This window comes from Centropristis striata, chromosome 3 (genome assembly GCF_030273125.1).
Source record: "Centropristis striata isolate RG_2023a ecotype Rhode Island chromosome 3, C.striata_1.0, whole genome shotgun sequence".
Lineage (NCBI taxonomy): Eukaryota > Metazoa > Chordata > Actinopteri > Perciformes > Serranidae > Centropristis > Centropristis striata.
In genome coordinates, this window is record NC_081519.1 from 7,340,281 (window position 1) to 7,357,006 (window position 16,726).

At 37.8% G+C, this 16,726-nt stretch overlaps 2 protein-coding genes across 4 annotated transcripts; both read left to right on the top strand.

The window, feature by feature from the left end:
- The first annotated feature begins 2,369 nt into the window (after window positions 1-2,369).
- Window positions 2,370-9,496, top strand: slc25a20 (solute carrier family 25 member 20). Its single transcript, XM_059328283.1, has 10 exons — window positions 2,370-2,475; window positions 2,577-2,698; window positions 5,249-5,341; window positions 5,438-5,565; window positions 6,162-6,252; window positions 6,376-6,493; window positions 7,146-7,218; window positions 7,308-7,417; window positions 7,563-7,687; window positions 8,542-9,496. The coding sequence occupies exons 2-10, from the start codon at window positions 2,594-2,596 to the stop codon at window positions 8,602-8,604; spliced, it is 906 nt and encodes a 301-aa protein (XP_059184266.1). The 5' UTR covers window positions 2,370-2,475; window positions 2,577-2,593; the 3' UTR covers window positions 8,605-9,496.
- Window positions 9,497-10,767: 1,271 nt separating this feature from the next.
- On the top strand, window positions 10,768-16,674 carry prkar2ab (protein kinase, cAMP-dependent, regulatory, type II, alpha, B). Of its 3 annotated transcripts, none has more exons than XM_059328255.1 (10): window positions 10,768-11,238; window positions 11,604-11,637; window positions 11,722-11,861; window positions 13,422-13,528; window positions 13,633-13,786; window positions 13,890-13,991; window positions 14,103-14,177; window positions 14,283-14,348; window positions 14,554-14,692; window positions 15,610-16,674. In XM_059328255.1, exons 1-10 carry the CDS (start codon window positions 10,990-10,992, stop codon window positions 15,732-15,734), a joined length of 1,191 nt encoding a protein of 396 aa, XP_059184238.1. In that variant the 5' UTR covers window positions 10,768-10,989; the 3' UTR covers window positions 15,735-16,674. The 3 variants fall into 3 exon arrangements, with proteins under 3 accessions (XP_059184238.1, XP_059184246.1, XP_059184252.1); XM_059328263.1 differs by having other exon boundaries at window positions 11,722-11,777; XM_059328269.1 differs by lacking the exon at window positions 14,283-14,348.
- Window positions 16,675-16,726: the final 52 nt, after the last annotated feature.

Genomic DNA, 16,726 nt, shown 5'->3' on the forward strand with positions numbered 1-16,726 from the left:
TAGAACAAGCTTAACAAGTTTACTACTCCAGTGAGGACAAGAAGCACACTCTGACTCATGATGTGTTACCATTACGAAGCTTTCAGCTGAGTAACCTGCTGCTACATATTGAGTCTCTCTTGTGGCTCTGTCTGCAGTTTTCTCCGTCTGGTACTTTTGTCTCTTTGCTGCTTTTCAAACAGTGATGATCCTTCCATATGCAAAGCTCCTCTGTGGCACCAGAAGTCATTGACTGTTTACAGATTAATCTCTGTACGCTGCATCCACATTCAAGCTAACTGTGCTGCAATAAGGCTTTATAGAGCAACTTGTAATAATATCGCTGTAACTTACTGAGTCTTGGCTTTCTGAGGAAAAAACAATAATTAATCAAAATAATACATCTGTCAGTGTTGTTTTTCCACTTATTATCTGATGCTCAGTCAAGACAATGGAGAGGAAATACAGGGCATTTCTTTTATTCTATCTCCTTTAACATGTACCTTTCCTTCCTCCACATAGTGATTGATGTTCTCCCATCTTACACTTTAACATATCTGTTTTCTGTCCCTGGCATGGCTGCCCTGTGTGGAAACATGTGACTGAGAAAGTAGACGCATCCAGCAGTGATATCAGTTTATTAGTTGATGTCCGAGTGTTCGTTCATTGATTATTTGTGTGTCTGTTTACAGTGCGTGAGAGAAAGGTGAGCGTCTCTTCTTTTCATGATTAACATTGTCTGCAAAAGTGCTGCGACTGTGTTATAATAAAACTAATAAAGCTATATTTTAACAGTGGACGTGGTCGAGTCGGTTGTTGTTGATTGTGTGGCTGTACATTTTTGGTTAACACCATATTATAACAGTTTTATGATCATGTTGTTGGTCACACTGTTAAAATCGGGACACAACAAAACTTTCAGTAGTGAGATTTCACCACTGTAAATGTTAAACGGTGTGAATATTAGCAACAGACAGAAGCAGCTGAGTGCCCAGCAGGTCTGAAGTTTAATATTATAGAAAATGAATAAGTTGTACTCATCATGCTGTATTTATTGATTCTCAGTTCCCACTTCAAAAATCCCTCTTCCTGTCGTGTATATTTGTGTGTTGGTTTTCTTAGGATATATATATATATATATATATATATATATATATATATATATATATATATATATATATATCTATCTATCTCAATATATCAGAACAGAAGAGAGGAGAGTAATATCCTTTTAACTATTTATTAAGCCAGTAATGAAAGAGTGAATCATTTACATGGACCTTAATCTGATCAGAAATCTGTAAGACAGTTAGCTGCAAACACTGTCCTACCTTACTTTTAAACAAAGTTTATAATGTGAATGTACAACTATCTGATTGGTCAAAAATGTTGGGGCAGCACCATGGTTTAGACTCGGGCCGCCCTTGATGACGCATGCTACGTCCCTAGCCTCTTGGTGTTACAGCTTCCGGTCGGCGTCTGTTGAATGAATACAATCTGTGCACATTTCTCCTTATCAAGCTGTCTCTCTCTCTGTACCTAGTGTTCCTCAGTGTTTTACTCCCTCCGAGCCTATAACCTTGAAAATATCTTTATAAATGTGTCTCTGTGTTAAGTCTGCTTTCCCTCAGGAATGTGCATAAAGTGTTATTTATGTGTGTGTGCTCTGTTATATTCAATGCTCTGTTAACCACAATTTTTTGCAGCATTTACTAATGGTCATAATGCAGATAATTGCTAAATTGTATTAATTTCTAACAAAATATATATATATATATATATATATATATATATATATATATAAGATAAATGGATGGATGGATGGATAGATATCCTACATTAAACTGAGCATTCATTAGGACATACACAATCTGCACGAGCTTAATAAATTACATATATTATGATTTCTGGTTTAAATTTACAGTATCTATTTTATAGATGTATATACATATATATCTACATTTACTGTGGAGAACCATAGGTGTCACAAAAATACAAGAATAAATACTGGAATTTATACTTTTTTGCCTTATACTTATTGACTGTTTTATGTTGTTTTGGAAATCACTTTTTGATTTGAACTATTAATTGATGGATTCATTTTTTTTAAATGTTATGTGCTACTTTTAAATTTTCCAATTTTAAAGTAGCACATAAATAAATAGATAATATTATGACAAAAACAACATTTTTTTTGTTTTTAAATAAAAATGAATTAGAAGTTGTTGTTTTTTACATACATTACATAGTTAAAATAAATAGTATAATTATTCTGCAATTTTAGTTGTGTTTTGATATATATTTTTATATTTCAGTTAACTTTATTTATTCAAGTCTCAAACAAAAGTTTTTCGGTTTCCACCCGGAAGTCAAACAGGGACGTACCAGAGTCCAGCTGTGTCGCACTCAGAGCGGTCCGGGTAGATAAGTGGGTGAAAGGTCCTGCAGTCAGGAGTGACAGCAGCTCAAACACACCTCACACTCACCGTCGAGCAGGTAACATGTTGTTTCTGGTCTATTTTCTATCTCTCGACGTGTTTCGGTTTATTTCCGGTGCCGGTTTCATTCAGTCGGTTGTTGTTGTTTTTGTCTTCCAGCTGAGCGAAAAGTAAAAATGTCCAAACAGCCGCAGCCGATCAGCCCGCTGAAGAACTTCTTCGCGGGAGGGTTTGGGGGTGTCTGCCTCGTCTTCGCAGGACATCCACTCGACACCATCAAGGTGATCAGCCTCACTCACACACTGGCTTTAAATTAGGACACAACCTGCAGGTAGAGAGCATCCGGTGACACCGCAGAGACACAAACACACAGAGGGAGGAGGACAAGTAGCAAGAAATCATGAATAAAAGAGCGGAGGAACATTTATAATGCATAATAATAATAATAATAATAATGCGGACGCTTTTTGTGCAGCAGGACTCACTTAGTAGTTTGGTGGTTGTGAAAATAACGTGAATAAAATGCTTTGGCCTTCAGTCACCTGAACTCAAAGCTCTCCACCTCCATAAATAAGACCATATGATATAATGTAAACCTCCACCTTCGGATCTCTCCAGGTCTCCCCCCCCCTATTTGGTGCATCCATGTCTATTATGTGTGAAGGTGTTCAGTAAAGAGTTGGGTCTTAAGTCTCTTCTTAAAGATTGAGAGAGACCGGATGGAGTTTGTAAATTACAGAGGAAGAGAGTTGAGTTTGAGATTCATGGCCCCTTTCTTTGGAAGAGCGTAGTGAACGGGAGAGTTTTAATTAGTTGACAAATCGTTGCAGCTCTCCTGTGATGGTCTCTGATGCTCTGTGTCCTTTAGTTATGTCCTGCTTTGTTTGTTTTTCTTTCTACCTGCTGTGACAAGGCCTCTCCAATAGAGTAGCTCAGCCTTAGAAAGGCTGAAGCTGTCCTGGTGAACTGACTCCACATTAACCCACTGAGGCCTGAAACGCCTGGAAAACCTCTGGGCGATTTTAAAATAAGCCCCTCAAACCTGAAGTTTTTCTGGAAATTCAACAGAAGTGTCAACGCTTCTACTAAATAATAGATTTTTCAGCCTCTGTAGCAGATAGAAATGAAATTCATAAAGTATTTGAGAGCTTATACAAATACTACAAAACAACGTATCCGCTTTCCAGGCTTCAATGGGTTAAGACACTTAATGTTTCATTGACTCTATCACTCACCTGTGTGTCAGACTCAGCTGTGTAGATGTAGCTCACTCCTGAAAATATAAATGTTGCAGCAGAGAGTCATTGTATCAGCTGCTGCAGCCCTTTGACCCACATTGGCTCTGTAGTGACTCAGCTCAGTGCAGCTGGAGTGGCCTCCTGAGCATGAAAGCACGATTGTTGCTGCTATGATTGTTAGAGGTGTAAATCTCAAGTTACATCACAATACAATGATGCATTTTAATTATTTGAACAACAATAAGATATGTGCTGATATCACAAAGTCTGCCATGATATGATTTGAATACAATTCGGGGGCGTAAAAGAGGATTTGAGACGAGTATATACAACAGTATCGCATGCAGGATTTTCTTTTAAACCTACATTAACTTATTTTTGGCCCTTTAACAGTCGAGTTAAAAGCTGTAAACTCAAGACAAGACAACATGCAAAGTTGTTATTTAAAAAAGATCAACAGACACTTAACTATTTACACATCAAGCAGCAACATTAGCATTAATTCAGAGTCATGTTTATGTTTACTCTCTAAATATTAAACCCCTTCACAGCCTGGCCTGTTCAGACTCATCCTAAAGGTGTTGGATTCTTTATGGACGTGTCTTTCAGTGCGCACAAAGTGAGGATCGAACTCTGATGCTTGACCTTTTGTGTGTGAGGTCAACACAAAGCTGTTTTATTTTTTTATTATTGTATTAAGTTATTTAAAAGGGAACATACATGTGGACATTGTTACTTTTAACTGAAATGCAACTCATGCAGTGTATAAAGGACTTCTAGCTGTAGCTAATGTGCAGACCTTGACAGAGGTTAGACACATAAAACTTATAATACAACAGTCTAATAGAGGCAGAAAAACATTCAGTAAAAGAAACCTATACAAATAAACATGACAGAGAAACACTGCAAAGAGTAATTGAAAAAACAATGGCTGAAAAAAACAGCAATTTAGAACAGTAACAATCAAGGACATCAAAAAAGAATAATATGTATGCTATAAAAACTCCTATATCTCAGTGTTCATTGATTTACCTTGTTAAGTTTAATAGGTTGGCCTTAGTGTTAAAAAGCCTTAAAATCTTAATCGTTGATGTTACAACCTGATTCCAAAAAATTTGTAAAATAAAACAGAACGTGATCAGTTTCTAATCCTGTTTGACATACATTGAATTCAAAACTGTACAAAAACAATATATTTAATGTTTTACCTGATTAGCTTCAGGGATTTTTTATAGATATATGCTTAGTCTAATTAGTTAATGCCAGCAGCACATTAAAGAAAAAAACTCGGAGCAGGGGCAACAAAAGACTGGGAAAGTGCTCAAACGATACCTGTTGAGAACACTCCACAGGTAAAGAGATTATTGATAACAGGTGATGGTATCATGGCTGGGTGTTAAAGGCTCAATGTTTACCAGCAAGGATGGGGGAAGGTTTGCCAGTTAAAAAAAAAAAACGTGTGGACAAATTATTCAACACTTTACAAACTTTTATTTAGGGATTTTAGGGATTTCACCATCGACATCACAGTCCATAACATCATTATTTTGACTACTCCTCTAACTCCTCACCCGATCCTCTTTCCTCTCTCAGGTGCGTTTACAGACTCAGCCCAAACCCAAACCTGGAGAGATCCCTCTCTATGCTGGAACCATCGATTGTTGTAAAAAGACTCTAGCCAAAGAGGTGAGGGTGCTGGCTGCTCATATCTGGGATACATTTGATAAAATATTGTCTTTCCTCCCTCGTGCTGAGTTCCCTTGTCATCTTCTTCCCTCGCAGGGAGTGAAAGGTCTCTATAAAGGCATGGCGGCTCCCATCATCGGAGTTACGCCCATGTTTGCCGTCTGTTTCTTTGGATTCGGACTGGGCAAGAAGCTGCAACAGAAAACCCCTGATGATATCCTTACGTAGGTGATTGCTCTGTCGCAGCTATTCTCAACCTTGGGGTCCCGACCCCAATTGGGGTCGCGAGATGATTTCTGGGGGTCGCCAAATCATTTTGGAAGTCAGCTCTGTCTCCACTGTGTTAAAGTATTCATGTGTTAATGTGTTTTAGTCTTTTTGGTCACTAAATGTCTGTTTTTGGTCATTTTGTGTTGTTGTTTTTTGTCATTTTGTGTCTTTTTTGCTCGTTTTGTGTCTTTTTTGGTCATTTTGTGGTCAATTTGTGTCTTTTTTTGGTCATTTTGTTTCTTTTTTGAGTAATTTTGTGTCTTTTTCTGGTCATTTTGTGTATTTTTTGATCATTTTGTGGTCAATTTGTGTCTTTTTTGGTCATTTTGTTTACTTTTTTTGGTCATTTTGTTTCTTTTTTCGGTGATCTGAACTGTGCGTGTAAGATTCTGTTCAGTGAGCGGGAGTCGCGGACAACATGCATGTTAAATTGGGGGTCGCGACTTAAAAAGGTTGAGAACTACTGCTCTGTCGTACTGTTTATTTAACTGTTACAAACACTCGACAGGTGATAACACTGTGTGTGTGTGTGTGTGTGTGTCTCCTGCAGGTATCCACAGCTGTTTGCTGCAGGAATGTTGTCTGGTGTGTTCACCACGGCCATCATGGCTCCTGGAGAGAGAATCAAATGCCTGCTGCAGGTCAGAGGTCAACTGTTTGTACAGAAATACAGGATCTACCACTGTGTTTTTAATAGTAGATTCCACACGCCAAAATGAAATGACAGTGCGTGTGAAATAAAGTGTGCTTGTGTGTGTGTGCAGATCCAGGCAGCATCAGGAGAGGTGAAGTATGCAGGGCCTATGGACTGTGTCAAACAGCTGTACAGAGAGACTGGCATCAGAGGAATCTACAAAGGCACCGCTCTGACCCTCATGAGAGGTGCTGCTTGACTCTGATACAGCCTAAAACTGAGTTTCACGTCATTTTCATCAAGTGTTGTCATTATTTTGTCCAGCCTTCTGTAGGATTGGTGTTGGTAGCCTCTTTAAATTAATCTCAAACTACCTTTTAGAAGACGTAAAGTACCATGTGTTTACATATAATCATTCACAAATATCCATTATTTACTGATTCATTAAATGTAACTATATTTGTTTATTATAGATAGATAGATAGATAGATAGATATACTTTATTTATCCCAAGCTGGGAAATTACAGTGTAGCAGCAGCATTACACACAAAGACAATGACAACACAATTAAATAAAAAGAACAACCTAGGCATACTTCAAGCAATAAAATATAAAAATACAATAAAAAATAAAGTGTCTAAAGAAGGAGTATGTATTAAGGAGTAGAATAGAATTCCAGTGCAGAATAAATATGAATATACAGTATAAAAATGTTGGTGCTATGAAACAAATAAGGTGCAATGAACAGTGTGCATAAAAAACACAAAGTGCATAGACAGTATGTAATGAACCAGACTATTATTTGTTATTGTACAGTGTGATGGCATGTGACAGGAAAGATTTTTTTTATGGGGGTGATGGTGCAGTTGAAGTCACTCTTTCTTTGCTCTGTAACTCAGATGTTCCAGCGAGCGGGATGTACTTCACGTCCTACGAGTGTTTGAAGAATCTCCTCACACCAGCAGGGAAAACGTAAATATTTGTTCTTTTCCTTACAGTATTAGTTCATAACCGTTTGTTGTCTTTTATGAGTAGTTGAACCTGTTGTCTTCTCCCTGCAGCCATAACGAGCTCAGCGTTCCCAGCGTGCTGTTTGCCGGGGGGATGGCAGGGATCGCCAACTGGGCCGTTGCAATTCCAGCTGACGTACTCAAGTCTCGTTTCCAAACAGGTCTGTTTATAGATTACACAATGTTTTTAGGCTAAAATAAAATAATAATTATAAACTGTATTTGTATAGCTCCTACAAATAAGTAAGTTATACTTACTTATAACAAATATGTTTGTCTTGTAAACAAAATGTGTCTCTCTCGCAGCTCCTGAAGGAAAATATCCAAACGGTTTCCGGGACGTTCTGCGGGAGCTGATCAGAGAGGAGGGCATTGGCTCTCTGTATAAAGGCTTCAACGCTGTCATGCTTAGAGCTTTCCCTGCTAACGCTGTGAGTTCACTTCACTTACACTGAAGAGTGTTCAGAAGTTTAATATTATGACACTGAAAATAACTGATTTGTTTTGACCAAAAACCAACACACCAACAGTCTGTTTCAAAACCTCAAAAGACCAAAATCACTTTGTCCTTCTTCAACCAAAAGAGTTTTTCAGTAGATTAAAAGTATGAAGGAATCATAATTTATTTTCAATTTCCAGTCTGGTAAACCAGCAGATAACCACACCATAAATCAGGGTAACACCGTTTCTATAGCGATGCACCAGTTTGTTTGATGTCGTCAGAATATCCAATGTTTTGCACTTTTCTCTAAGAATATTGCAACAAATGACGTTTTCTATGAACATGATTTTTTTTGAAAATTAAGATAATGGCATGCTTTCATTGTGCATTTGGCCAACTATCACAAAATAAGAAAAATCTCAGCTGATATGCTGATTCCAATCTTAGGCATTTTTTTGTGTATTTTTGTGCATTTTATGTATTTCTGGTGGTGGACTGTATCGACAATCAGGAAATTAATTGCAATTGAAATGTCAAAAAGAGAGTAGACTCTCAAAAGTTCCACCTAAATCTTGAAATGTTTTGTTGATTCCCAACATTTCAACTTTATTCTCATAATAAAAAATAAAAAATCTTAATTTTTTCCTTGCCTGGCCTTCCTTGCATAGGATATAAATGCAGAATAAGGGCACAACAATTCTGTATTTAGATTTAAAAGTAATATTGCACATTTTCTTAAACAAAACAAAAGTTGTGTGAGAAATCTGTTATTTATTCCATCACTATTCTACACAAACTAAAATATTTTGTCTGAATCTTGTGTTGTTGTTTTTTTTTTATCAGGCTTGTTTCTTAGGATTTGAGTTCGCAATGAAGTTCTTGAACTGGGCAGCACCGAACCTGTGATGAAGACTCAGCTCGGCTGTATGTGAATCCCAGGAACAGAACTGTTTTAACACAGTGCAGTTATAAGCAGGACACACACACACAGACACACAACATGCGAACACACACGCTGAGTCACAAAGATTTTTTAACTGTTTTCCAATAATGTGCTTGATTATCGTTAAGACCTCGTGGTGCTGTAGAGCATGTGGATCACTCAGACCTGTGCAGGGTTCAGAGCAGAATTGTTCTAATAACTTGGTACCAGAACAAACACACACACACACACACACACACACAGTCGAATGTTCTCACTCCTTATTTACTTGTTTTCTTTAAGTTGTGTTATTTTTTTATATATCAGAAAAGGAGTGAACATGTTGTGCCTTACCTTTTGTTATCTGCGAGCAGGTGTACATATCAGGGAAAAGGTGCTTTGTGTTCTTCTGTGTGTGTGTTCAGTCTCTCAGCAATACACACCTTTCTGCTTCCTGTGAGGTCACCCTCCACTCAGTGACCACAACGCTCGCTACACTCTGTTTGCGTTAATGTGAAAATTATGAGATTGATTGAACGGTATGTGAATGTCAACATGTAAAGAAATGTAAAAAACAAACAGAATCCATATGTATCAATTAGACTGTCATGCTATTTTTTTCTAAATTCTCTTTATTTGGAATCATTGTCACAAAATGTAGAAACCTGACTGTCCATGCTTTTTAACACCTGCATCAAAGGATCATAATAAAATGAGTGATGATAATTACTATAAAAGACAAAAAGTTAGAGATTTAAGTTAGAGATTTAAAAAAAATCAAAGATAAGATCTAATGTGTCATATACACAGAATGTAGTAAGTAGAACTGGTTATTCTACTGCCATAAAGCTGTAATAAAGTCAGTTTCAACCATCAGTGGAAAGTATCTTTTTTATGTCAAGTTTTCCATCACAAAACAGAAATCTGAATGCTTAAGTCGACATGACTCAAGTGTATCTACCTCCACCCTCCTCTAGATTATTAAAGTGAAATTAAAAGTATATATGCATTCAAAAATCATAGAAAAACAAATATCTATAAACACAAATATACTGTACAGTACTTTGCAAAAGTCTCAGGTAGATATGGTTAAAATGCCTAGAAGAATTGATGCAGGTGGTCACACCAAATATTAATCTGATTTAGATTTTTCTTCTGTTCATTCACTTATAAACTATCACTCAAAAATAAACGAACATTTATATTTTTGAAAGCATTCTTATTTTACAGCATTTTTTCACACCTGCCTAAGACTTTTGCGCAGTGCTATATATTAAAAACAACAAAACCTTAATAAATAACATTTATCGTGTTTCACAACCAATTTGAAGTCTGGGTAAAGTAAAATAATTAAGACACTCTGTTTGAGTGCCTGTCTCTTTAAGAGCCACTCACAAAAAAAAGCCTAGTTTGCTCTGATTGGTCAGTGTTTCCAGGAGAAGTTACATTTACATTTAGTCATTTAGCAGACTACACATCACTACTACATTTAGCAGACTACTACATTTAGCAGTTGCACTTTTCCTTGTAGTAGAAAGCCTTTTGTAGCGTGTTGTTATTGTGAAAGGGTCTTTTTAACTCAAACCATGATCTTTTCCTAACATTAACCAAGCAGTTTTGACACCTAATCCTAACAAAGCTAACTAAAACTAAAACAGAAAATAATACGTCAACTGTATTTCACAGGACACAAACCCCCGTCTCCTGAGTGAAAGTCCTTTGTTTTACCCATTTATTTATCACAACCTCCTCCTTAAATTTACTCTTTATACTACAACTACAAAAGCAGAAATCCATGTCTCCCATGTGCTCAAGCTGCAGGTGGAGATACTCAGATGGAGGCAGTTTATTCTCATGAGTCTGCATGTGACGGAGGAAGAGGAGCCAAATCTAAATGGCTTGTTGAATCCCCATGTTTTCTGATTCATGCAGCGTCCTATTTCACAGTTTGTTGGCTGGTAGCCACTCTATATATATGAATGTGTTCAAGTGAGTTATTCATGTCGTGCCCCCTATAACAGCAGACTGACTTCCAGGAACACCAGTAAAAAGTTTCCTCTCTCTCAGTTTCTTTGCCAAATCATCATGTTCGGAGTTGTAATCCATCGGACAGCCTTTAATTACATCTGACGTAAAAAGTCCTGGTCAATACTTTCCGACAGGCCGGGCTAAATAAAGAAATCAATAAGCTGCTGAAATGTTAGAGAGAGTGGGACGAGAGGAGGAGGGGTCCGTTTGCTCTTGTGATGAAGGTTTTCTGTTGGTCAAATCTGCGGGACAAGCTGGTGCTTAGATTGGATATTTCAAATCAAAATATTTGATATTTAGATTTGGGGTTAGGTGTGAACTGTGACCTTTGACCCTGCAGGATGAGTAATGTGGAGATACCGGCTGGTTTGAAGGAGCTGCTGCAGGGATACACGGTGGAGGTGCTTCGCCGCAAGCCAAAAGACTTGGTTGAATTTGCCGTGCAGCATTTTACACAAATTCTGGAAAGCCAAAATAAAGACCAAAAGGTCAGGAAATCCAGCTTCAAATCTTCACGGAAAGGAGTGACCTTTGAAACAAAGTCAAATAAGCCCAAAAAGGAAGAGGAGGAGGAGGAGGAGGAAGAACCTGTTAGTGAGTAATATTACATCATTTTATCTTTGTTTTCTGCTCCATGTCTTCCAAATTAAATGTTATTTTGTGGATATTAAAACCCCAACAGCTTCATGGGTGTCAGTGTCACAAATGGGAAAACTTTACACAGAACGCCTTCTGAAAATATCTCATTGATGAAAAGCTTTGACGTCCAAGGTCACAGTCAGACAAACATCAGTGTGAACAAAAAGCTGCCTGAAATGACCACACCACCTACAACTAACAGACCTCATGATGCAAAATAACACTATATTGTGCACATCACAGGAACTGTAACAATAAATAATGATGAGCTTCCTCATACTTTGATAAACCTGTCCCACTCCGTCTCTCTGCAGAGTGCACCACCGGTAAATACAATCGCAGAGTTTCAGGTCAGTGACTGGAACAACAAGTGTGATAAATATTAATTCATGCCGACCACGGTACAGTATTTTAATTTGTTGGTCCTGCTGCAGTTTGTGCAGAGGCGTATAACCCCGATGACGACGACGACGATGACACAGAAGTCCGTGTTGTGCATCCAAAAACAGACGAACAGCGTCGCAGACTTCAGGATGCCTGTAAAGACATTTTACTGTTTAAAACACTGGAGCAGGTAAAACACCGGGTGTCCTTTTCATGATTTCTGTTTTCTTTTTTAAACATGTTAATATTAACTTTAGGTTTTACAGACAAACACAAGAAGAACCAGAACACACTCTTTTTTTTACACTGTCTTCCTTTATGTCAAAAACTGGTTTACAGAGCACTAAATTCTGTCCCTAAACTTAAAAAAAAATGAGAAGCAGCATTTTTTAAGCTCTGCATATCTGAAACAAGCTCTGCTCCAACTCTCAGCTCTTCAAATCAATGCTAAGGCCTTTTCTACAAAAGCCCCTGAGATGCAAGTGAGAAAAAAATGTCGATCCACTTTCCAATTTTGATGATTAACAACAGGTGTAAAAAGGTGTTATTGTCAAATTTAGTTTTTTCCATCCATAAGAACAAGTGTCAAAAAATGTGCCAGACAGCTGCTTTTTTCTCTGTCAGGATCATTTTGTTTGTTGTTGTAATACTCATTTTGACCACAGGAGGCTGAAACAACTCCATGTTCTAAATAGGACTAAAAACAAGAAAAATTCATGTTTTCTTCCTGGTGAATTTAATTTTTTCCATGCACTCTAAACACATCACATAACTTGCTAAGACACACTGTTTGTACCTTCAGCTTTTGTACTTTTCAGTTTGCTGCTGGCTTTTGAATAAAAATGTTCAACCATCTTACGCCGCTTTTTGCTCATTTTACTCCACTAACGCTGAAAAACACATCAGGCAGCAGCGATGTGTGGCCAGTGGCAAGCTACCATGTAATATCTATGGAAACCTGTGGTGGTCGCTCTGAGTGATTATGTGATTATGTGACAAAATGCAGTCACACTAAAAGTTGGAGGATAATTTCAATTCTAGCAGCAAATCACAGCCAGAAAACACCTGCAGAAGCTTGTTATTTATCCTCTATTGTACTGTACTGTTTGAAGAATGTAGTTATATGTACATGTTTCTGTTATTCAAATTATGTTCTGTAATGTATGTAAAGCTTGAAGGTTACTATACAACAGTGGCGGTTCTAGACCAGTTCTACTGTGGGGGCCAAGCAGGGGCCAGTGTTTAATCAGAGGGGCACATTAAAAAAACGGCAAAGATGATATTCAAGCATTCAAAAACCTATATTTTAGCTTATTTAAAAATCTCATCTAAGTATATTTGGAAGATACAAATACATTGATTGAAACAATGAGACTCACCAACAATAACAGTTATTTTTTACATTTCTCATTTTTGTGAGTACTTTTTATTTCATTTTGAAAGTGCAATACAGTGAGTATTAATCTTTTTTATTTATTATTCTATTTACACAAGCTTTTATTGCACAATTAAACTATTATACAATGGACACATTCTGGGTTCCTTATGTGTACATTGAGATGTTGTTTGAACAAAAAGGTAAGAATTGTTCCGTCGTTCATCGTTATAAATTGATCGTTTTATTATTAATTTGACACAGGGGCCACAGCAGGGGCCAAGGGCTTCTACACAGGGGCAGTTGCCCCTGTAGGCCCCTGTGTAGAACCGCCACTGCCATACAACTAAATGTTCCTGGTCTAATGTCCTCCAGGAGCAGTTCTCTGAGGTTTTGGACGGCATGTTTGAGGTGTTTGTCAAACCTCAAGAGCACATCATAGACCAAGGAGACGACGGAGACAATTTCTATGTCATAGAGAAGTGAGTGACAGATTTAAAATCGTCTTTATAAAGTTCAAACTAATTACATTTTGTCAGTTGTATAATGAATTCTACTCCCCGGCTGTGTGTCATGTCTTCTCCAGCGGTGTGTATGATATTGTTGTGCAGAAGGATGGAGAGAGTATTTGTGTTGGAAAGTATGACAATAAGGGCAGTTTTGGTGAGCTGGCTCTCATGTACAACACGCCGCGAGCCGCCACAATCATTGCAACACAGGATGGCGCCCTGTGGGGCCTGGTGAGTCCTTTAAAGGATGGTAACCTTGAATACAAAGTAAAATAAAAAACAAAAAGCAAAAACAAAACTCTTTTTTCTCTCTTTTTGTTTGGTGCTCTTTCAGGATCGAGCCACATTTCACAGACTGATTGTTAGAAATAATGCGAAGAAGAGGAGGATGTATGAGGCCTTCATCGAGTGCGTTCCTCTTCTGAAGTCTCTTGAGGTTTGTATTACAATTTTAGACTCTATACAAACAAGAAAACAGCAGAATAACTAATAATTAGTCACCTTATACCTCAGGTTTGTCAGCAGTGCATTTGTTTTTTTTCCCAAGCTCTCTGAGAGGATGAAGATCGTAGATGTTTTGGGAGCACGAGCGTTCAAAGATGGAGAACGCCTAATAACGCAGGTAGCGTTGGGACAATTCTCACTGTATCTTTTGCTGCCTTTGTGTTCATCAAGAACAGGTGAGCCTTTTTCAATGTGGAGTTTCTGCTGTTCTCTGTACCTGCAGGGGGACGAGGCCGACTGTTTCTTCATTGTGGAATCAGGAGAGGTGAAGATAATGATAAAAAGCAAAGTGAGTGTGTCCAATATTATAACTGAATTTATTTAAGTTGCCTCCTCAAAAAAGTTCAAATGATTCATCCTCTGATATCCGTGAATTTCAGTGCTGGTTTTTGTCATTAAGTATACAGAATATTATGGTTTTTTTTTCGTGTGATGTGTGATGCTATTGTACTGAATGACTGCAGAACTCACAGGTTTCTGTATGTCTGTTGCAGACGAAGGCGGGCCAGCAGGATAACACAGAGGTTGAGGTGGCTCGCTGTTCTCGAGGGCAGTATTTTGGGGAGCTGGCGCTAGTCACCAACAAACCTCGAGCAGCATCAGTTTACGCTGTGGGAGAAACCAAATGTTTAGGTAAGACACCTGTGTTCTTTGTGTCAAGAGTAACAGCACATTAATTTCAGGATTCTGCACCTTATTTTCAGTGAAAAAGACTGACTGGATATTGGTCTTTGGTTGGGCTGTTGAGTGGATAAGTAAGGCGTGGTGCAGCAGGCACGAAATTGCAAAGCATAGACAAAAGCAAACATAGTAACTCATAATCTACGGCTGGTGGCAGAAAGACGAGGTCCAATTGTAAAGTTTTTTACTCACAGGGTTTACGTACGTTTACTGCAGCTTTTTGCTATATATATATATATATATATATATATATATATATATATGTGACAGAAAGTAAGGAAAAGCATGATAGGTCCCCTTAAAACTAGAAGGGCACTCAGAGTTGCTGGAGTCCACCAAACTTCTAAATCACATCCTTTCAGAGGTCAGCTCCATCTCCTTCAGTATCGCAGCTTTGCTGACTCTCACACTTTTGTCTTGATTTCCTTTTTCAATAAAGCGGTAGGCAATCACTAAAGCTGTACAGTTTGCAGTGGATTATAGGAGTTAACTTTCAACAGAGGCAAACAGGACAAATCGATATAATTAATCTGGATTCCTGCTGTTTCTGTGATTACAAACATTATATCCAATAATCCTCATGATATAATTATCTTCCAGATAAACTGTTTGTTTTCCTTTTAACTTCCTGTTTAACATCCTATTGATCCTCAACTATAAAAGTCTGTATTGAAACACAATCTATCTACCGAGTTTGCTGTGAAGAATGGAAAACGTATATGTAAATCCCAGCAATTTCTTAAAATCGAGGCTGTCTGATACAGTCTTGTATCTTGTATCTATCTATGGAACATTTCTCTCAAACAAAAAGTTTGTGTAAATTTTGTACTGTTTTTCGATTGTTATTCATTTTTTTCTATTTCTTTCAGTAATTGACATCCGGGCTTTTGAGCGTTTGCTGGGACCCTGTATGGACATCATGAAGAGGAACATTTCCCAGTATGAAGACCAGCTGGTGGCCCTTTTTGGCTCCAGTGTAGATTTGAAACACTAGGACACAGTAGATGGAAGATAAAGTGTTTCAGTACATAGTGAATTTCCCCCTTGAGCTACGTGTAACATACAGCCCTCTGTTTTATATTCAGTAACATGTTCTGTACTCCTTTAATACTGTCAGACTCATCTCTGGTTCTGCTGCGATACTTTTGACATTTCTTTTTAAAACTGACCATTTTTTCTTCTAAGTCCATGCTTTCATCTCACCTATTTATACATTACCCATAATGCAACTTAACCAACAGTTCAGTTGGCGATTTAGGTGTGTTATGCTTGTAGCAGCTTATGTATCCTCCAGCAGAGGCTACAGACTTCTGGTGAGATAACTTAAAACTCCACACAGACCGGTTTCTATCATTTTCAAAGTCTTACAGACCAAACCAATGCCGACTCATGTGACATCACTTGAGGCATTTTTTTAAAAATCTAGTTTTATGCAGCTCCCTCTGGAGACACAAATAGATTAACCTTTTCACATGTGCAGTAGTACTCCCTGAGACCTGTAAACAGACTTAAATGTCTAAAGAGAATTAATGTGAATTTTTTGACCATTGCTGTGCTGGTCAATCACCTCTTGATTTTTTATTTATTGAAAGTGTTATACCATTCTACATTTGCACTCAGTTAATTGCTAATCCCTTTTTGTTTACTTAAACCTTTGTTGTATGGTATAAAATGTTGTGCCACATTTCCACTGCATGGTTTGGTTCAACTTAACTGTGATTTAGCAACTCACTTTTGGTACAACTTTGGTCACTTTTGAAGGTAGTTCAGGATGTCCCATGTCATGGTAAAGACTATACTTTCGGACCAGACAGTGGTTTTAACTTGTTTCTAGTATTGGCTCAACACTCTTGGAACCTTTACTGAGTAAGTCCCAGGTACTTTCCACAACTTCTAGCATAAAGCCACGTTTAGCCATGCTGTACCATGCAGTGGAAATGCAGCACAATAATAACCTTGTTTTTAATAACTACCATAAAGTGAGTG

Bases quoted from the DNA above. Each gene is read 5' to 3' on its own strand.
- slc25a20 (XM_059328283.1), top strand. From the start codon at position 2,594: ATGTCCAAACAGCCGCAGCCGATCAGCCCGCTGAAGAACTTCTTCGCG. The intron at 2,699-5,248 runs GTGATCAGCCTC...TTCCTCTCTCAG, and splicing joins ATCCACTCGACACCATCAAG to GTGCGTTTACAGACTCAGCC. The intron at 7,219-7,307 runs GTAAATATTTGT...TTCTCCCTGCAG, and splicing joins CTCACACCAGCAGGGAAAAC to CCATAACGAGCTCAGCGTTC.
- prkar2ab (XM_059328255.1), top strand. From the start codon at position 10,990: ATGAGTAATGTGGAGATACCGGCTGGTTTGAAGGAGCTGCTGCAGGGA. The intron at 13,529-13,632 runs GTGAGTGACAGA...TGTCTTCTCCAG, and splicing joins AATTTCTATGTCATAGAGAA to CGGTGTGTATGATATTGTTG. The intron at 14,693-15,609 runs GTAAGACACCTG...TATTTCTTTCAG, and splicing joins GGGAGAAACCAAATGTTTAG to TAATTGACATCCGGGCTTTT.